This window comes from Nicotiana sylvestris, chromosome 12 (assembly GCF_000393655.2).
Source record: "Nicotiana sylvestris chromosome 12, ASM39365v2, whole genome shotgun sequence".
In the NCBI taxonomy this organism is placed as follows: Eukaryota; Viridiplantae; Streptophyta; class Magnoliopsida; order Solanales; family Solanaceae; genus Nicotiana; species Nicotiana sylvestris.
The window spans coordinates 97,201,246-97,223,765 of NC_091068.1; the positions used below are offsets into that span (position 1 = coordinate 97,201,246).

The window sequence follows — 22,520 nt, forward strand, 5'->3', positions numbered from 1 at the left end:
TTCTTTTTTCTTTTCTGTTTCATGCCTTGCACAGTCTTTCTTCTCTTTTTCTAACAAACATTACTTATCATGGCTGGAAGAAGTAATAATTGTAGCAGTAATATACATCTCTTTTTTTTTCCTTTCTTTTGGGGGTTATAGACCATGGTGTTTTTTAAAAAAAAAAGATAATGGCTCAAAGATAGGTTCTAAGAGGTAAAAGCTTCATTTTTTTTTCTTGGAGAGAATAAACTAAAAGAGGCTAAAAGGTGTATCAAATAAAGCCTAATTTTATCTTTCAATAATTAGTGTCATCCATTATTTCGCCTCGAAGAACATTAGAGCAAGTTCTAGAAAAATTATTGAGTATACCTTCTTGTGATGATAACTTTTCTCAATTCCTTTGATCTCGCGAGTTGAAGACGCTAGTTTTTGCCTTCACAAAGTTAAAGTCATGGGCATGGAATTGATATGATAATGAAAAAAAAAGACTTAATATTTGAGCACAATAGAAAGAATTTATTTTACTAATTAAAAACCTACAACGCACATTTAAGAAGAAAAAAATTATTATAACATTATACAATATATATATATATATAATTTATAAATACATAAAGTGCTAAAGAAATTTTAAAAAAAAATTAAAAATCTTTTTAGCTTTCAAATTTACAGTCACAGAAGAAAGCTTGAAAGAAACTATGACCACACATATTCAATGTGTAATAGACTAGATTAATTTAACACCTTAACAGTCATAGGGTCCGGGTTTTGATATAAACCAGAAAATTTACCTGAGCCAATAATTAATTTACACAATTAGATGGTTAACCAACCAGTAACTTAGGCATACCAACTACCATGGAATTACTCCTATATAGATGGCTCTGTTTTTGTAGAGGCCTTCATGAGATGTCCTGGTTGTACAATAATCTGGATATTAACCAGATCAATTGGTTAAGCATTTATTTATACAAATTATATTGGGGTTATGAGGCTCCATTGCTTCACCTTCAATGGCTACGGGTAAGGAAATTGTAGTTCTGAGTTTAACATCGTCAGCTCGACTTATTAACAGCGGAATGTATTAGGCTATTAAGGTTACCGATGGTTGTTGCTCAAAATGTCCTCCAAAATACAACTTTAACCTGTGACCATTTACCTTAAATTTTTCTCCTCCATTGATCTGTTGAATTTCAATTGCCCCATATGGAGTAACATCTGTAACATTATAAGGACCTGTCCACCTGGATTTTAATTTCCCTGGAAATAGCCTCAGCCTGCTATTATAAAGAAGTACTTGATCTCCAATTATAAAACTTTTTTGTCGGATCAAATTGTCATGCCATATTTTTGTTTTTTCTTTGAATATTCTGGCATTTTCATAAGATTCCAACCTCAGTTCTTCCAATTCATTAACCTGAAAAAATCTCTTTTTACCAGCAGAGGTTAATTCAAAGTTTAATACTTTCAGTGCCCAAAAAGCTTTGTGTTCTAATTCAACTGGCAAATGGCAAGCCTTTCCAAAGACTAATTTGTATGGGGATGTTCCAATTGGCATTTTGAACGCCGTTCGGTATGCCCATACTGCATCATCTAATATTAAAGACCAGTCTTTTCTTGAAATTTCAACCGTCTTTTCAAGAATTCTTTTTAGCTCACGGTTTGAAACTTCAACTTGACCCTGTGTTTGAGTATGATATGGTGTTCCAGTTTTATGAGTCACCCCATATTTCGATAGCAAAGCAGAAAATTGCCTATTCATGAAATGAATTCTGTGATCACTAATGATGACTCAAGTGTGTCAAATCTAGTAAAAATATTTTTTCTAAGAAAACTACACATTGTATGAGCATCATTCTTCCTTGTGGAGATAGTTTCAACCCATCTTGATACATAATCCACAGCCACAAGGATATATTCAAATGAATGAGAAGAAGGAAAAGGACCCATGAAATCTATTCCCCAAACATCAAATATTTCACATACTTGTATTGACTGTAATGATATCTCATCTCTCTAAGTGATATTACCTATCTTCTGACACCTGTCACATTGTGCAACATATGCTCGGGCATCTTTGAAGAGTGTTGGCCAGAAAAATCCGGCCTCCAATACTTTAAATGTCGTACGGTTTGCAGCATAATGACCTCCAATTGCTCCATCATGACAGTGATACAAAATTTTGGTCATCTCCTCTTCAGGTACACACCTCCTAATGATATTATCTGCAAATTTTAAACAAGTAAGGTTCATTCCACAAATAATACTTAGCATCAGAAATAAGCTTTTTTCTTTGCTGGTAAGAGAGATCTTGGGGTGTCCATCTTCCAACCAAGTAGTTAGCAATATCTGCGAACTAGGGTGGTTGAGTCACAACAGAGTCAGCTGAAAAAATGTGTTCATCAGGAAATTCTTCTTTTATCTCGCTGAACTCAAGGGGAGGGTCTTCTAGTCTAGACAAATGGTCAGCTACCTGATTCTCTTTTCCTTTTTTGTCTTTTATCTCAAGTCAAATTCTTGTAGAAGTAAAATCCATCTTAACAATCTAGGTTGAGCATCTTTTTTGGCTAAGAGGTATTTTAAAGTTGCATGGTCAGTAAAAACAGTCACCTTTGTTCCTATCAAATAAGAACGAAATTTATCAAATGCAAATACTACCGCCAGTAACTCTTTTTATCAGTTGAGCCTCATTTGGTGTTTTACTGGCATAGTAAATTGGACGAAAAATCTTATCTTTTCTTTGGCCTAAAACAGCTCCAACTGTCGTATCACTAGCATCGCACATAACCTCAAAAGGTTGACTCCAATCAGGGGACACAACTACAGGGGCAGTTGATAATTTCTCCTTAAGGGTGTCAAAAACTATCATACAATCACCTGAAAAATCAAACTTAACATCTTTCATCAAGAGGTTAGTCAGAGGTTTTGAAATCTTTGAAAAATACTTTATGAACCGTCTGTAAAAACCTGCATGACCTAGAAAGCTTCTAATGCCTTTAATAGTTGTGGGAGGGGGTAATCCTGCTATGAGATTAATTTTAACCTTATCAACTTCTATCCCATTAGCAGTGAGTAAAACAATTTCCTCTGTAACCATAAAATGACATTTTCCCAATTCAGAATCAAGTTTGTCTCTTCACATCTCTTAAGAACTAAAGTCAAGTGGTAAAGACAATCTTCAAATATTTTGCCAAAGAGTGTGAAATCATTCATAAAAATTTCAAGAAATTTCTCAGTCATGTCAGAAAAAATTGCTGACATGCAACGCTGAAATGTAGCAGGGGGTTGCACGGACCAAATGGCATTCTCCTGTATGCATATGTTCAATGAGGACATGTAAAAGTTGTCTTATCCTAATCCTCGGGTGCAATTGGTATTTGGTTATACCCTGAATAGCCATCAAGAAAACAGTAAAAACCATATCATGTATTTCTTTCTAACATTTGATCAATAAATAGTAAAGAAAAATGATCTTTTCTGGTAGCATTATTGAGGCGTCGGTAATCAATACAGACTCTTCATTCTATAACAGTCCTCGTAGGTATGAGTTCATTATTTTGATTCTTTATAACTGTCATACCTCCTTTCTTTGGTACTACCTGAACTGCGTTTACCCAAGGGCTATCTGAAATTGGGTAAATATACCTGCCGCTAGAATCTTGACAATCTCCTTTTACACCACTTCCTGCATTGCAATATTCAATCTCCTTTGGGGTTGGATTATTGGCTTGTAGCTATCTTCCATGAGGATTCTATGCGTACAAATTGTTGGACTAATCCCTTTGATATCCTCTACAGTCAATCCTAAGGCTCCTTTGTGTGCTTTTAAGACTTGAATTAGTCTTTCTTCTTGTTCTGTAGTCAAAGAAGATGAAATAATTACTGAAAATAATTCTTGCTCAAGATAAACATATTTTAAATGAGAAGGAAAAACTTTGAGTTCAATTTTTGGTTGAACTTCTTCTGATTGCATCTCCTTATCCTCAGAATCTTTTTCCAGTATTTCAGCTTCTCTCCTAATTGCGGGATCATCATCTTGTGCGGTGCTTGATTTGGTCAAACATCTTTCCATTGAGTCTGAAATTAATTGATCATCTTTGAATTCATCTGCAAGATCACTAATCATGTCAATAGAAAAGCATGAAGATGATGCCTCATCTCCTAAAAATCTTAGTATCTTTTGCATATCTAAAATGACTCTTTCTTCATCAACTCTCAAGATTAGTTGCCTTTGATGAACATCTATGATTTCTCTTCCTGTAGCAAGAAATGGTCTACCCAAAATTATTGGTTCATCAAGACATTCTTTCATTTCAAGTACTATAAAATCTACAGGGAAAACAAACTTATCAACTCTTACAAGTACATTTTCAATTATTCCCTTAGGTTTCTTAGTACTTTGATCTGCAAACTGAAGAGAAACACCTATGTCCTTCATTTCACCAAGATCCAATTTTCTAAAGATAGAAAATGGCATCAAATTTGTTAAAGCTTCAGAATCGCAAAGTGCTTTTTCAAAATATACACCTCCCAAAGTGCATGGAATGGTAAAACTGCCAGGATTACCAAGTTTTTGTGGTAGTTTATTTTGAAGTATAGCACTGCATTTTTTAGTAAGCATTACCACAGAAACTTCTTCCAATTTCCTTTTACTTGACAAAATTTCTTTTAAAAATTTAGCATATGAAGGCATTTGCAACAAAGCATCAGTAAAAGGAATATTAATATGAATCTGTTTTAAGATTTCCAAAAACTTTGAAAATTGACCATCAAGATTTTCTCGTTTCATTTTTTGTGGAAAAAAATTGTCACAGGTGGGGCAGTCATTTTTTCAGAAATTTTTTCTTCCTTATTCTTTATTTCTTTTTCCTTTGATGGTTCAGATGGTTTTTCAAAATTCTTACCCTTGTCTACCTGTTGTTCTGTCTGGTTCTTTTCTTGTCTGTCTGCATAAGGTTCATCAAGTTCCTTACCTGACCATAAAGTGATGGCCTTAAGGTGCTCCTTTGAATTTTTCTCTGTATTGTTTGGTAAGGGACCCTGAATCTTTTCTGACACAAGAGCTGCCAATTGGCTTAACTGAATTTCCAGATTTTTGAGGGATGAATTTTGGGTTTCCATCTTTTCATCAGTGACCTTAATATACTTGTACAAAAGGTCATCAAGACTTGGATGAGCTTGTTGGGTCCTCTGCTGGTATGATCCTGTTTGTTGATATGGTCCTGCTTGCTGATAAGGTCTGTAACTCAGCTGCCCACGATTTTAACTTTGGTATCCCGGCGGACCCTGTACATGTTGTTTCTGGAAGCTTTGAGAGTTTTCTGCACCATTTGGGTTACTCCACTGAAATCCTGGATGCTTCTGTACCATTGAACTCCCAAAAGGATATGACTTGTAACCGATGAAATTAACCTGTTCATCCGTTTGATTGGTTGCTTGACATTCATGGTTCTGGTAGTTTCCTTCGCACATGTCACAAGCCTCAGATTGGTTTGATTGTTGTGTATTCACCTGAAAAGATTCAAACTTTTGTGCCAAAGAAACAATTTGTTGTGTTAGTGTATTTAAAGCATCAACCTGATTTACCGTAGCAGCCTTTTTAATGATTACACGCTCAGATGGCCATTGGATAGCGTTCTCAGAAATTTCGTTCAACAGCTGCAATGCTTCCTCTGTGGTTTTTCCCATTACAGAACCTCCTGCAGCTGTATCTATTACATTTCTAGCAGAGGGTTTTAGCCCGTGATAGAAAATGTACAATTGCATATGTTCAGGAATGCCATGGTGTGGGCATTTTCTTAACATTGCTTTTAATCTTTCCCAAGCTTGATAAACTGACTCAGTGTCAGTTTGCAAGAAATTAGATATGTCTTGTCTTAACTTTGTTATTTTAGCAGGGAAAAAATATTTGTTTAAAAACTTATGAGTCATCTGGTCCCATGTCGTAATGGACCCTTGAGGCAAACTTCGCAACCAAGTCTTGGCATCTCCTTTTAAAGAAAAAGGAAATAGCCTTAACTTGATAGCTTCAGGAGGTACTCCATTGTACTTAGCAGTTTCTACAAGTTCTTGAAAATCAATTAAATGACATGTGGGTCTTCACTTGTATCACCAATGAAGATACAAGATTGTTGAATTGTCTGAATCAGGCCGGTCCTGATTTCAAAGTTGTTGGCTGCCACTGGGGGCTTCCTAACACTAGATTCACAATTGAAGCGATCAGGTTTAGTATAATTCCTAAGGATTCTGTTTGCTGGCCTTGGCGCCACTTCATCAAATTGCTCCTCTACATGGACTGGTGGTGGGATCCCAAGTGGGTTAATGTCCTCTGCTTCCTGGTTTTCCATTTCTTTACAAGATGCTCCTTGAGAAGACGATGTTTGTTCTATCCTGCGCAATCGAATAAATCTTTCAATTTCAGGATCGAAACTGACCAACTCTTTTGTAGAAGAGCGAGTCATAAACTACTTAAAATTCTTAAGTAAAGAAAGTACAAGAAAAAAATATAAGTGTATAAAAAATTTTAAAAAAATGATAAAAACAGTAGGTGCTAAGCAAAAATAATTATACAATAATTTTATTATCTATAGAGAATAATAATATTTTACTCAAACTTATAACAAGATAGTTATAAAGAAAAACAAAACGATGCAACAGTGAACTATGACAAGAAACAATACTATAATACTACTATATATGGAAAAGGTAATTAGTGATAGTACATGTAGTTGGAATGGTCATAAGAATATTTTTCAGTAGTAAAAAAAAATTCAATGTGAAAGAACTAACAATAGTATAATAGTTATAAATATACACGTTAAAAAAATAATAAATAGTAGTTATAACACTATTATTATGATAAAGGAGAGAGTACTAATAGCAATACGAATAATTTGCTAAAAACAGTTAATGATGGAACTAGTAGGAAGAAATAATACAAAAAAGAAAAAAAAACTTTTACAATACTATTATAAACATAAACATTACATTAGGATTAATATCACAGTAGTAGTTATAGCACTTGATTAGTGAAAGTATTAACTGAAACAAAAATAACAGTAATAAATTCTCAAATTAGTAACAAAATATTTAAGCTGAAGTAGATGTATGCCAATCCCCGGCAACGGCGCCAAAAATTTGACGAGGCCAATGTGTATAGGATTTTCCTGCTCGTGATTCGTCAAATTTTAGTATAGTTTATGATATCGTCCTACAGAGATTGGAACATCTATGCTACAGACTTTTAATATTTTAGTTACTATTTGAGAGAATCAGATTGATGAAAAGTTTGTGGAATTAAAACTTGTTGAATACTTAAGAAAATCAAACAACTTTCGAAAGATTTATAATTTAAAAGAGTTGGGAATCGTTGAATTCACTTGATAATATATTATAATAAAATCTCACTTTCTACATGTATTTCTCTAAAAGATAATTGCTTATTGCTAATATAATTATATCTTATCTCACCAAGAATTAATCAACTAATAACACTCCGTGAGGTTATGTAACTAAGTGAGTTAGAACTGGTGACGGTTAAATCGAAATATCTTCTGGTTTGAATTGTGCTAAAAGATAGTAAATATTTCGTGAGAATATTTTTACTAAATCAATATTCCTGCGACTACAATTCCTCCGTGAGAATTAAAATTGAGGCAAGCAAGATTACCGACTTTTAATAATAGCTTACTAATAATCACTCTCACTTCACTATTTTATTCAATAGTTACTATATATTAATTTTGCTCCGTGAGAATTACAAAATTAATATGAGAATAACTCAAAGATAAAAATATAAAAGTAATAACAATGATAAGTTAAAAACTATTATTATAGCACAATATAAAATATAAATAGAAAGTTCCAAACCAAGAATGTATTAAAACTGAGATAGTATTATAATATATATATCAAGCTTCATCAACTATTCCGACAAAAAAGATTACTCCATTATGAAGTAAGAAAACTAACCTAGTTTAGAAATACGAAGAATTGGTACAAAGATATTATTTTTCACAAAAGGATAACTACTAGGACTTAGTAATATTAAAGACAAAATAGAGACCAAGAATAGTTCTTATCTGCTCAAGACTCGATGCCTTCTCTTCAAAATTTACACTCTATTTATAGAGTTTTCTTGCCTAAGGTTCTCCATAGTTGCAACTATGGAAATTGTAACTGCAACTATGGAAATTGTAATTGCAACTATGAAAATTATAGGTGCAACTATAACTTTGCCAAATGAGTTTCATTCTGTAGAGGAAGAACCATAGTTTCAACTATACTTTGCTAGTTGCAACTATGTAATTTGCTTCATGAATTCCAATTGTCATTGTCGCAACTATGGTGCTATTTTTGCTTCTTCATTCCAGGTTGACTACTCAATTCTCACTCTTTTTTGCTTCTTTTCTTTAATTTTCATACGCTCTTCCTCCTGCGAAGTATGTTCGAAAATATGGGAGAACATGGTATATTTATTCATGTTTTATTTAAATTTTTTAATATTTAACATATAAAATTATATGAATAAATTATACCCATCAGGTTGGAAGTTCAAGAAGCAACCTGTGGTCTCTCTTTCTTCGGCAGAAGCTGAGTACAAGTCTATGAGCAAGGCAGTTGTTGAAGTAACTTGGTTGTCCAGGTTGTTATCTGATTTTGGTGTGTTTCTTTCCTCACCTGTGCATGTGTTTTATGATAGCCATGTTGCCCTTCATATTGCTAAAAATCTTGTTTTCTATGAGCGGATAAAGCACATAGAATTGGACTGTCATTTTGTACGTGCCAAGCTTGGAGATGGGCTGATTTCTCTTGTGCACACTCCCGGTGCCTCTCAAACTGCTGATATACTCACCAAGGTTTTGCTTGGTCCTGCTCATCACATACACACTCGCAAGTTGGGGGTTTTGTCACCCTCCAACTTGAGGAGGGCTGTTAGAATAGGTGTATTAGATGCTGGTTAATGCTTTTGGGCCTAGTTTCTTTCTTTACTAGTATATTTATATTTAGCCCAATTGTACAGATACCCACCTCATTATTAAGATTAGTTACCTCCTATAGCAAAGGTTGATATCTTATTTATTTTAAATAAATACCATTTTAAAAAATTATATTTTATAACTACCTTTTGATTTTTATAGCCAAATACCTATTTATGGTCACCTCCTACCCTTAAGCCATAAAATACGCTGCCCTCTCTCTCATAAAATACGCTGCCTCTCTGGCTTGACCCTAATGAAGGCAATGAAATCTCCATGGCCAACTCCAGTATGTTTCTTCTTCTTCTTCCTTTCTGATTTTGATTGTTTTCGGAAGTAGATTGTTCTTCTTTATAATCAACAGGTATTTTTTGGGACTTTAACTTCTTGGCAATTTCTTCTTCAGTGGTTGCTAGCAATTTCTTCTGATTTGTTACCAGTGGGTGCTAGCCAAATTCAATTTTGAGACTTTAACTTCTTCAGATGCGTTACGGATGCTAGCAATTTCTTCTTCAGCGATCTTTCTCATTTTCTTCTTCTTTCTCTCATTGTTGCTTATGGAATCATGGTCGAAATCCGATGGGTCATCGGAAAATCGTCGACTAAAATAGGTCGTCTGAAGTTTGGGGTTGAGCAATTTGAAGATTCTGTTACCTTTTTTAAGAGCTTTTCAATGTATCTCACTGTATTTTTATGTATTTCATTGTATTCACTATCTTTTTTTTTCATTGTAATTCAATGTATCTCGTTGTATTTTCATGATTTTATTGTATTCACTGTCTTTTTTTCATTGTATTTCAATGTATCCCGCTGTATTCTATGTATTTCATTGTATTCACTGTCTCGTTATATGCCATGAATTTATTTATATATTTTTTTAATTAATATAATTTATGTATTCAGATGTATTATATAATTTCTCTGAAGATTGCTATGTTTTTGGGGTATTTTTCGGTTAAGAATCTTTTTTATAACTGAAAAATATAAAATTTGTGTGTTATAATTGAGTTTGTTGAGTTATATTAGTAGTCTATTATGTTAATTGATTCACTTTCCGTTTTAAAAACAGTGTAATCCCCTATTTCACGCCGTGAATACAGTCAAATACAATAATCTGTCCAGCTGTAATCCCATATTTCACTCCATGAATACAGTCGAATACACTCGAATACAACAACTAATTAGATGGACTTCCCTGATTCACGCCTATTTTTGCTACTGTATTCATGAATACATCAAATGCATCTTATAACCACAGAAAAAATATCTATAATCCGTAATATAGCAAATCGTATTTATAGATGACTAATTACTACTAAAAGATAGTAATTTATAAAAATTTATTCTTATATTTTCCATTCTTACCGGGTCACTATAAATAGTGAAGCCCACTTATGTAATAAACAACATGATTCATTTTCAGATAATACAGAAGAGAGAAAGACTCTCGAAGCTTCGGTTCTCAGCAGACATGGCGTAGCCCCAGTCTATAATCTTTCTCACTTCTTCTATTCTCTTCACGTTTACAGATTACAAGTTCACTGCTACAAATTAGCTACATATGTTACCTGTATTATAATTCCAGTCGTCAATTGGACTAATTTCTCCTTATTTCTCTTCCCCCAATAACTTCACCCAAGAGGAATCCCATAATATTAATATTATTATTATTATTATTATTATTATTATTATTAGAAACTGTAATTTGATGGTTTCATTTTGGACATGTGATAAATAAAACTAATAGTACTTGAAAAGTAGATTCCCTCGACAACGTATCTTGGTAAGTACAAAGGCAAAGATCTGTTCCCTTTCCCTCCCCTGTCCCCCCAACTAAAGAAAATGTACTTACTTATTCACCTATTATTCTAGCTTCTAAGTGGTATTCATTTTGGTTTAATTTAGATTGGTTTAATTTAGATGATATAGTTTGACTTTGGATAAATTTTAAGAAGAAAAAAAAATGATTTTTGAAATATGTGATCCTAACAGTTTAAAGGACAAAAGTTTTATGGGGCTATAACATTTATATGGCTATAAAAACTTCTCATTAAGCGTAAAGTAGGTAAAATAAAAGTTTAAAATTAAATTATTTTCATTCATTCTTTTTGGAACGAGCTAATAAAGAACATATGTCATTTAAACTGAAACGGAAGGAATATTACTTTTTATTTGGTTCATTTCGTGTAAATGAACACATTGAAATCAAGGGCGGAGCTAGAGTATCGAGAACAGGTTTGACCGAATTCAGTAGCTTTGGTTCGAACCTTGTATTTGTCTTAAATTTTTTATTGATAGTGACAAACTAGCTTTATCCACTGCCTACATTCACTTTCCTAATCCGAGCTTATCCAAATTTTACCACCCAAACCATAGTTTAAATATGAATTCTCTTCCCTTGAGGAATTGCATATTTTTAATTAGGGGTGTACAAAGGAAACCGACAAACCGCACCAACCCGATAATCCGAGTCAAACCTAGAAAAAAATATTCGACTATGGTTTTGTTTGATTTGGCTCGATTTTGGAAAGAAAAAAAAAACGACCATAATTGGTTTGGTTTGGTTTGGTTTGGTTTAACTAAAGAAAGTCAAACCGAAACCAAACCAACCCGACATTACATATATAGAAATTTTAAATATATTTAATATATAAATGTACTTATTGTAATGTAATTTATAAATATTTCTTAAAAAAATCATAATTTTATCTTTTAAGGTATTATTTCTTGGTTGGACTTAGAACTTTTGAATGTTCCAATAAGTTTTATAGCCATTAATATTAGTAAATTAGATAATGCTAACAAAAACTCAAACCAAAATCAAATCAATATTAATGCTAACAAAAGACATTCAATTCAATACTATGAACGGGAATGTATTGAATATCTATTTTTTGTTTTGCAATAATTTAAGATAAAAATGTATAACCTATTTTTATTTTTTTTCTTTAGCGTTTAGTCATGTAATTAATACTTCCTTATTAGTCTACTTATTTTAGCATGACTTAGTACTTTTAGATTATATTTATTATTATTATTTGATTTGCAATATTTATATTGCATAATTTTATTGTTGAATATTTTAGGACAATGCCATGACACATCTCATATTTTGTATTATTTTCTTGGAAAATAATTTATATAGTTGTATCTTACCAGGGTTAACGAAATATTTTGAGCACGAGTTATATGTTTTGTTCTAGGAAGATTTTACCGGAAAAAACTCGAAAAAACTCGAATAATCCGAAAATCCGAAAAACCCCGAAAAAAACTGAGATTGAAAAACCCAAATTTTATTGGTTTGGTTTGGTCTTTAGATTTAATAACCCGACATAATTAGTTTGATTTGATAGTTGTAAGATCCGAACCAACCAGACCTATGTACACCCCTATTCTTAATCAAGAAAACAGTGATAGGTGAAAAGTACTTAGATTATCAATTAAAACATAGTTGTCTCTCTTTTATGTCTCCTTTACATCTGTCAGCTTCATAGATATTTTCCTCAACTACTGTCACCACTCATATATTACTGCAAACTCTCTTATTCAAGCAAGTACATTTATTATTTGATAACTAACCAACCCTGTCCTACACTGTAAACTTTCTGCCTACTATTAGTGCCATGTGACTCATCCCCATACAAGATAGGCAATTCACAAAATTATATCTTCATTGAATGTGTCAGTGTACTTGCTTAGATAGTACATTTATTGTGTCAGTCTGGTTCACTAAGTTCTCGCTATACGCAGGATTCGGAAAAGGGCCGGACCTTAGGATCAATTATACGCAGTATTACCCTATATTTCTGCGGCCTTACCAACTATTCACATGCTATAACTTGATAATTTCATAAATAATAGTAAACAAATCAAGTCACCATTATCCAAATGTCGCCACCCTCTCTAAATAAATAGGGGAAAGAGTTATGACAAATGCAAAGCACATAATTCAAAACAATGGCATCCAATTTCCATTTCCACAACAACAATAGCCAAATGAGTCAAAAAATTGTAGTAGTTGTAGTCCCTTTTCCAGCACAAGGCCATCTTAACCAACTTCTTCAACTCTCTTGCCTTATAGCATCTTACAATATACAAATCCATTATGTTAGCACAAAAACACATAATCTTCAAGCTAAACTTAGAGTTCATGGCTTGGACTCAGTTTCCAACATTCATTTCCATGCATTTTCTACCCCTACTTTCATATCTCCCTCTCCAAATCCCAATTCTTCTATTACATTCCCATCCCATCTTCAGCCTTCATTTGAAGCATCCACTCACCTAAGAAAACCAGTCAAAAAACTTTTGCATACACTTTCAGCCAAAAATAAAAGAGTCATTATAATAAATGACTCTTTAATGGGATCAGTGGTTCAAGATTTTGTGTCCTTAGAAAATGCAGAAGCTTACACTTTCCACAGTGTGTCAGCTTTTACTCTTTTCTTGTTTATATGGGAAACTATGGGCAGACCTTTCCCAATTGATGCTGAAATATTAAAAGATCTTCCTTCACTTGAAGGTTGTTTTAGTTCTGACTTTGAGAGATTCTTGAAAACAGAATATGAATACATGAAATTTAACTCTGGCAAAATTTATAACACATGCAGAGTTATAGAAAGTCCATTTCTTGATTTGTTGTCTAAAGAACAGATAAATGGTAACAAGAAACAATGGGCTCTTGGACCATTTAATCCTGTAACATTAAGTGGGACCAAAAAAGGGTCCAATATTAGAAGCCACAAATGTTTGCTTTGGCTAGACAAACAAGAACCAAACTCAGTGTTATATGTATCATTTGGTACCACAACTTCATTTTCTGATGAACAAATCAAGGAAATGGCAATTGGATTGGAACAAAGCAAGCAAAAGTTCATTTGGGTATTAAGAGATGCTGATAAAGGAAATGTGTTCACTAAAGATTTGAGACAAATTGAATTACCAAAAGGGTTTGAAGATAGAGTTAAAGAAAAGGCAATTGTGATTAGAGATTGGGCACCCCAATTGGAAATTTTGTCACATTCTTCGATCGGTGGATTTATGTGTCATTGCGGATGGAATTCTTGCATGGAAAGTATATCAATGGGAGTGCCAATAGTTGCATGGCCAATGCATTCTGATCAACCTAGGAATACTGTACTTATTACAAAGATTCTTAAAGTTGGTCTTGTTGTTAAGGAATGGGCTCGTAGACAGGAGATTGTAACATCAAATATGGTGCAGAAAGCTGTGGAAAAATTGATGGCATCAAAAGAAGGAGATGAGATGAGGAACAGAGCAAAAGATTTGAGTGCAGCACTTAGGAAGTCAGTGGCTGTGGGTGGAGTTAAACGCATGGAATTGGATTCATTCATTTCTCACATAACAAGGTGAATTTGATCAAAATCAAGAATATTTCATGTATCTTGTAATTTGTAGGGTTATAATTGCATCTACTATCAGTGTGTAAAAAATAAGTAAGATCCAATTGATAAACATTGTTGGTGTGCACTATCAATATAATTGAACTTATTATAATATAAAACGTGCTTTATATTTCAAATAATTAACCCTTCATTTATAACAAATACGTACTCGCTCTGTAGATCAACTTAATATTTTCAAATTAAAATGTAAATATTCAAAAACTATATAAACGACATCTTTTTCTCATATCCTTATGATCAATGGCAGATGCACGTGGGACGAAGCAGTGGAGCAAATAACATAAAGCAAATGACACCACTTGATATAAATTATCGCCTCAACTACAATATATTTTTGGCAAATATTTGAAAGAGACTCTGGTGTTAAGAATTATAGCTAGGTAGAATTGAGCTCCAAACTTCTTTTAATTTAAAGTCAACAAAACCAATGGTCTAAGGCTACTCCTTGTACATAAATATGATAGATAATATTATTTATTCCCTACTTTTTGATAAAAATATCGACACCACTTATAAAAAAATTATGTGTACACCCCTGCTTATGATATAAAAAAATATTTTAGACTATTAGTGAAATTTCATATAATTCAAATTTCGAAAAACAAAAAGTCTCATATAAATTAGAATGCATAGAGTTTTTTTCTTTTTTGTCAATTTTGCATAGGAGCCAGACTAGACTTGTAATTATTCTTTTTCAAAAAGTTAAAACTCGATCCGTTGATATGTAAATACAAATAAGGTGACGTAAAAAACAGGTCCCGCAGACAATGATCCATATATGATGGAAGAAAACGGTTGTACACTTGGAAGTGTTGACAAGTTTAGTAAGCTGTAAATGAAAAGTTAAAATGAAAGAAAGAAAGATTTAAACAGAGAAACTTGTGTCTGGATAATGGTCTGCAGCCTATAAAAAAATTGTCAAAGTAATGTTGTTCCTATCTTCTACTCCCATTTATTATTAATTAAAATAATCTATAATCTACTAGTACCAGTTTGTGGAAGAAAACTCCAGGCTTTATCCATATGTGCACGTGGCAATATTATATTATGATTCTCATCTCATATAATTGCTCTATTCTATTAAAATATAGATAAATTGAAAAGGATAATGACCCTAGTTTTTTTTTTATTATTATTAACAGTTTATTTGGATGGTTGTTACTTATTGATTATATTGTATCGTATTGTTACTTTAAATACGATATTTGTTTTGATTGTTACTTAAATTTTATTGTATCGTATCGTTAAATTCATTGTTATGTAACGATGAAATGTGTCACTTTATCTAACGACCGATTTGGTGTGATTACGTCGTTATCTTGTCTTTTTCTCTCATCTCACCTTTCATTATTATTAAATAATTTTATTTTATCATTTACCCTACCTTTTTATATAATAAATTTACTCTGTATCATAATTTTTCTTTATAATATTGCAAGTTTATTCTTCATATTGCTGATGCGTGATATGATGAAACAACGGTAAACAATACAATCTATCCGGACATTGTATTCATTAAACGATATAGTACAATATAATATAATACAATACATTATGAAACGATGTGTAACAATCATCCAAACAAGCCGTAAGATAACAATGTAGCAATCATTTCGATTTGGAGCTTCATCTCCTTCTAAACATGCCTTAGAGGGACAGTTTGTCATTTCATTACTTTGTTAAGTAAAGTTACTAATGATCCCATTGCTGCGGTTCTACTATTCCAACTGAATTTCATTATAACTCTCAAGCTGAAAATGGATCGATGAGGGAAATGTAGGGGGATGACATCCCCTCCAGTACTGAAAATTGATCCATTATTGTTCAATACATAGACCGATTTACTCCATGTGTCCACGGTCCACCCAACAATTTAATGGTTTAGATTCATTTTGTTGTAAACAATTAAAAAAGATAAGGCAATTTTCAATTAAAAAATGATAAGAAAATAACAAATAAATAAAAATACTAATAGCAGCCGTGTATATCAACTTATCTGCCATTTTCTCATTTCTTAAACACTACAATGCAGCATTAGGACCCACAATGGAGTCATAGTAAAGCTTAGAGCTATGTGCATTTCAAAAGTTTTCAGAATTTTATTTTTACAGTATCATAATTGATTTCTTATATTTTGAATGGATTTTTCTAATCTTTTGAGCAGGAGTTTGACAAATAACACATTACATTGACAAATATCATTTGTTTCATGTTGACACAAAAGCTCTCAAATAATGAGATCCAAGAGCTCCTCTTATATTGATACTTTTAGTTTTTAAACCTTTTCACTTATGAGTTCGGACATACAGACTTTTCTTGCTTGGCTTCAACTCATCTTTCAGAAAATTAAATTTAAGAAGGCACTTTGATTTAGTTTTTGGTCCAAGATTCTTTACTTCCTAAAAATAAAAAATGAAGTTATAGTTCTCTATCTAAACCGAATAAATTAAAGTTATCGAGTCGAATAAACCCAACAAAAGTGGCCCTAATGTTGCATTGTAGTGTTTAAGAAAAGAGATAAAATGGCAGGCAAGTTGATATACACGGCCGCCGTTAGTTTTGTATTTTCTTATCATCTTTAATTAAAAATTGCCTTAGCTTTTCTAACTGTTTACAATAAAATGAATCTAAGCCATTAAATTGTTGGGTGGACACATGGCATAAACAGGTCTATATATTGAACAATACTGGACCAACTTTCACTAGATGGGATCTCTCCCGATGTAGGGACCTTAATTTTGCACATTTTTAGGATAATGCGGTATTATGTACAACATTTCCAAAAAAAATTAGATTTCAAATCTGTGCATTTGTAAGAAGTATTTAGAAAATGCAAGAAACAAAACTTGAAATTAAGGACTAGGCAAGACGATCCTCTTATATTGCAGCAACAAGGAAATCAAGATTATGGCAAATACTTCCAAGCAATACAGAAATTAACATGATTGAAGTATCCAAAACATTTTAATGGTTGAAGAAAACGACCTTGTGCTCCCATGGGTCAATGCCAATGCCCTTAACTACCATTTAGCTTCACATTTTTTCTCAGATAAATTGCTCAAATTGGCACTATTTCGACTATGAATTATTGCTAAAGGCGAATATAAGTGGATTTAATGAGGAAGAGAAGCCCTAGGGCTCTGGTCTGGTGGTAAAACTGCAACACGTGGATTAGTCACGGACTCAGACTCTGCCATAGACAAAAATCTGAAAAAATAAGGTGCTATTATCCACCGAGTTTCAAACTGTATGTCACTGACCCTCACCCTGAGGAATTTATCAGTAGGGGACGAGAATATTGCCAATGACAATAGATAGCCATCAAAATTTGGAGAAACAATGGCCCCATCATATATCAATTAAATTAGCCTATCTGTTTCCTGGGAAGGGAAGACAAATGGAAATGAGAAATCTGATTACCCAGGGATCACATATTACACTACAGTCCCCTTATAACTCCAATATCTGATGTTCTCTAGTCTTGGCACTCCCTGAAGATTTAGTCCCTATAAGCAGCTCCTATAATGCAATAAAACAAAATGTTTTATGCCTTGGGACTGCACAGGCTCTTAAGGTCCTTATCCTTGAGATACCATTCAGGTATTATTTTCGCAGCATGGGGATAGAGATCCTTGTATGCATTCTTGATAGTCCCTTCTGCAACTGTGGTTGCAATTGAGATATCTGCATGTACAACCTCAGTCAAACCACAAATACAGAGCTAGTACAGACACCCAAGATTTACAAAACATATTCAGCAGATCCCGATCAAGCATTAGCCGACGTGGAAAACATAAAAAATAAGATCATCAGAAGCGTTAAAAATATAGCATGGTTTTCCCATATAAGCACCAAATAGATTCAAAACATATTGCCAAGATTCCCAAAAAGAAGGTAAATGCACAAACCTCGCAGAGGTTTCTTTGAATCTGTAAGCTGCGTCAGCATGTATATTATTGCTGCAGCAATTGATATAGGACTCCTCCTGCAAAACAAGGAATAAACATTTAAATCGTTATTTAATTTAACACGATAGACATATAGAAGTCTATGGCTAGTGATCCGAGAGATGACACCCATTTCCCATCCTGCTCCTTTTTTTAAAGTTGGCTGTTTTAGAACTCCAATGTTCTTACCAAAATGGACTCATGGAGACTTGCATATATTTCGCATTAAAAATAAAGCGTTAAACATTGTTCACGTGGTCTTGAAAGAGGGGAAAAAGTTCAACCCAAGTCTCGGACTCAGCTGACAAAAGCCCCTAGCTCCCTTCCAACTATGCAAAGACCTGACAGCAGGTTTCATTTATCAAGAACTTGTTCTCCAAGTTCCAGCAGAGAATGCAATTTGCCAAATTCATAATTAAAAGAGGTTGCACTAAATGTGACGGAAGTCTCACACCACCGCAAAAACCAATGCGTTTTCACTTAGAAACTTATATTATTTTTTATTTTCTCGAACTGGTAAATAACTACTAATAAGTATTATATTATTGATATAAACAGCAAAGCACTAAGAAAGTGCTCCGTAGGTACAAGTCTGAGAATCCCCAATGCGAAAACAAAAAGAGGGGCTCCTATCTATACTGAAATCGTTTCCTGTAGTGAATTCATGAAATCTAACATACTGTATTCATCCCATACATCCTATAAGTTGCACCAAAAGGCCAAAAACCAGAGACATTTGTATTTTTACATTCATATCCACAAACGACTTAATACTAGACTAAGAATTACTTGTGGCTAAGGCACGAATAATTAATATTGTGAACTTGATTAAACAATAAACTGCAGCCAAAAGTACCCCTACCTTATATCAAACTCTTCTGACTTCTTGACAGTTTCTTGGACAGCCTTAATCTCTTCATGGTTCATACCAATGTTAGAACAGAAACGTCTCTGACATTCATGCATTGTCCATGTCAGATAATATACAAACATTCATAGTGTACTGAATGTGTTCACAAAGAATAGTAGACCATAACACTTGGTCTCACTCACCAGATAGTCTCCAGCATGTATAGTCCCCATCTCCATTGATTCTCCCATTTCAACCTTCAATTGTTTCACAATGAATTCTTTTGCTCGGCCAATTTCCTTCTTTGTAGCTCCATTGGCCATTGAGCATATTTCTAGTTAATACCCAAAGGTTCAGAGAAGTTCAAAAAGAGAACTAAACCATTAATCTACATAATCAGACATCATGGCAACACCTTTTACAGTGCGTGGTTTGCCTTCTTGCCGGCAAGCAATGTAGATACAAGCAGCCACCAAGGCGTCCAGATTCCTTCCTCTCGTACACTTCTGGTCTTCCAGCCTTTTGTATATCTCACTTGCTCGGTCCTACAGAAGATTATGGAAAAGATGAATGTTAAAATGACAAAAGAGATAAGACTAGCTCTTACATAACGAAGGAGCAAATTTGTCCCAATACCATAGAGACTCGAAAAGGTAAAACCTAAAGATTGATTCCCATAGAAGGGATAAAAAGAGTATTACAGTTGATCCTTAATCTTCACCCATAAATTTCACTTCCCATATATTTACATTGTGGTTAAAACTCAAATGTTTGACAACAAACAACACATAGCGTCACATAACATGGGAATATGGAGAGTACAACAATTGACCATGTTGCTCTGGATCCATCATTACCACCAGCAGAAAGGCCTTGCATCTTTTTTTACCAATTATGATATTCCTTCAGGCATATGAAATCCGAAATTAAGGAACCAATGGTAACGAGACAGAGACATGTAAAGCTACTTAGTTATATCTATTGTCTATCAATTGTGGCATGGGAAGGGGCAAGTCCAAAGAAAAAAAAATTAAGGGTCACTGAATCTTCCCATCTCCATGGATAATACAACAGTATGACAGAAAGTATCATGGGCTGATGATCGTCACCAAGGAAGAAAAGTTCCCTCCGAAAGATGCCCAGGGGATTCTGGCAGTGGTGGCTGCATAGGCCACCTAGCCTTTGGGTAAAAAAATATTGCATGCAAGATCATAGTACGCATAGGCAGAGATCATCATATTATCATGCGGAAGTCACCTTCTTCAAACAAGCAGAGAAGTCTAGACTAGAAAAAAGATAGCAGTACGACACCTGAACTTTCAGTGAAAGGTTTTGAAAGACTTGGATTACCAGATGAGAATTACTAACACCTTATAAAGTATTGTGTTCAAGGTGAAGCTCATTTAGTAAAGTGAAAATCTGATACTCTTAGCAAACTTGTAAGAACCGGAGATTAAACAAACATGCAACAGCAATTCTAAAATCGCCTCCATTTGTGATGCAAAAAAAGAGAAACAAAAAAATCTAACAGAACAGGACACACCTTTATGGTAGAAACAAGGCTCAACCTGTAAAGAAGGAAAAAAACATTTAGTTCAGTTGATGCATACCAACAATATGTATCTGAAACCACTATAGTCACTTAGTTAGCCATCCAAATGCAATTAGAAAATAAGGCAAAACAAATGCGATCTCAAACCATCGGAGGCCAATGATAAATGAAAGAATTGTTAACAGCAAACCGACCAAATTTTAATATCACATCTCATCTCACAATGGACTTCCCTCCAAAACCTAAAAAGCAGAAGAAAAGGTTAGCTGCTCCTCTGGTAAGTTTTTCATAATGTTCTGGTTAGACCTGGCCTTAGATAATTCTATAATAAATGAGGTGCCACTACCGGTGCTGGTACCTGTGGAATTAGTCGAGGTGCACACTAGCTGCCCGGATACTACAGTTATAAGAAAAAAACAAGGTGCCACTAAAGTGGTCCATTTGACTTGGCATTTTATGCATAAAGCATGTCTTACGCTAGTCACAGCAAATGTATATTTGTAAAAAGCAGTGATAGCCTCATATCATCTGTTTCTGTATTGCATTGTATTCTGGCGATTTGGTGTATGTTTACAAATTTTTTGGAGTAAATGGATAATGTCAAGCATCCAAAAGGAGGCTATCAATAGCTGAAGTCTAATCAACCATCATACTAATGTCTTCTTATAATCCGGTGAAATAGTCAGGGGTCAGTGTACAGGCAAGTTGGACCGGACACCAAAGTCATAGAAAAAATATCTTCTTACAATTTCTCAACTTCCAAAGAAAACCCCACTAGGGTTTTATCTCTGAAAACCCAAGAAATCAAAAACCAAATGAAAGTACTCACTCCATCCCAATCTGACTAGCTTAATTCATTTATTTAACAACTAAATCCTAAATATTCTAAAACTAATACTACAACTTGCAATTCTCCTCATATCAAACTACTCTAATTTTTGAAGGGAAAAAAGATTAGGAAGTTCACTTAATTTACCTATCAGCCATATTGGCAATGGCCTTAAAAGCTATAACGAGGGCACGATCAGGATCGCCACCTCGATTCTGCAACCGAGCAAGAGAACCATCCCCATTACTCCCATTAGGCCCTTTAGAAATTACAGTAGAAAGGCCCACATCACCAAGCAACGGGTTAACGGGTCCTCCAACACGGTTCGGGTCATGATCACCTGAATCATCAGCAAACGTACGCCACTCCGAAGTCTCATCAATGGACCGGGATTCCAGCACAAGCCCACACTCCGAACAAACCGTATCCCCGGCGGCGTGGTCAAACACCACCTCCGTGTTCCGTTTGCAGTCCGAACAGTACGCGTCACCCATTCGGGTTAATTGTGACCCGAGACCCGATTATGATTGAACCTGAAAATGGAACAAAATCGATGAGGTAGAGAGAGAAGGATTATGTGTTGTTTGTGGAGTTGATTCTCTCTCTACAATCTGTGTGTTGGAATGGAGGAGTAAAGTGGAGAACAAAATGGGGTCAACCGGATATTTATAAATCGGAACGCTGATGCGGATCGGTAAGATGGTCGTGAGTGGGGACCACATTAGTTCATTCATGCAACTAAAACGTGGAAAATTTTATGCCAGGTGAAAAAAATTGATGGGGGTTGAAAAAAAATCAATTAGCTTAACTGTTGAATAATCTTGTCTGAAGTGTTTAAGTAGTCGACATTTTTTTTGGTAAAAAAGATAAATATCATTAATTAAAATTCATGCGTACAGAGATATTGGTGCCCAAATTGTACCATATTACAATCTAAGGTATTACTAGTAGTAGCA

At 34.0% G+C, this 22,520-nt stretch overlaps 4 protein-coding genes and 1 non-coding gene across 5 annotated transcripts; 2 read left to right on the forward strand and 3 right to left on the reverse strand.

Moving 5' to 3' along the window:
- Positions 1-1,066: 1,066 nt before the first annotated feature.
- LOC138883424 (uncharacterized) lies at positions 1,067-3,318 on the reverse strand. Its single transcript, XM_070164111.1, has 5 exons — positions 3,174-3,318; positions 2,950-3,069; positions 2,641-2,859; positions 2,027-2,207; positions 1,067-1,736 (listed from the first exon to the last, which is right to left on the reverse strand). Exons 1-5 carry the CDS (start codon positions 3,316-3,318, stop codon positions 1,067-1,069), a joined length of 1,335 nt encoding a protein of 444 aa, XP_070020212.1.
- Positions 3,319-3,655: 337 nt separating this feature from the next.
- LOC138883425 (uncharacterized) lies at positions 3,656-4,771 on the reverse strand. The gene has a single exon (XM_070164112.1). The coding sequence runs from the start codon at positions 4,769-4,771 to the stop codon at positions 3,656-3,658; it is 1,116 nt and encodes a 371-aa protein (XP_070020213.1).
- A 987-nt stretch (positions 4,772-5,758) lies between these two features.
- Positions 5,759-5,865, forward strand: LOC138884424 (small nucleolar RNA R71). The gene has a single exon (XR_011404618.1). It is a non-coding gene; the product is annotated as a small nucleolar RNA R71 (small nucleolar RNA).
- Positions 5,866-12,843: 6,978 nt separating this feature from the next.
- On the forward strand, positions 12,844-14,800 carry LOC104231575 (zeatin O-glucosyltransferase-like). Its single transcript, XM_009784587.2, has 2 exons — positions 12,844-14,329; positions 14,634-14,800. Exons 1-2 carry the CDS (start codon positions 12,918-12,920, stop codon positions 14,668-14,670), a joined length of 1,449 nt encoding a protein of 482 aa, XP_009782889.1. The 5' UTR covers positions 12,844-12,917; the 3' UTR covers positions 14,671-14,800.
- A 2,794-nt stretch (positions 14,801-17,594) lies between these two features.
- LOC104231574 (transcription initiation factor IIB-2-like) lies at positions 17,595-22,203 on the reverse strand. Its single transcript, XM_009784586.2, has 7 exons — positions 21,712-22,203; positions 20,727-20,751; positions 19,599-19,728; positions 19,387-19,517; positions 19,196-19,284; positions 18,295-18,371; positions 17,595-18,070 (listed from the first exon to the last, which is right to left on the reverse strand). The coding sequence occupies exons 1-7, from the start codon at positions 22,056-22,058 to the stop codon at positions 17,931-17,933; spliced, it is 939 nt and encodes a 312-aa protein (XP_009782888.1). The 5' UTR covers positions 22,059-22,203; the 3' UTR covers positions 17,595-17,930.
- Positions 22,204-22,520: the final 317 nt, after the last annotated feature.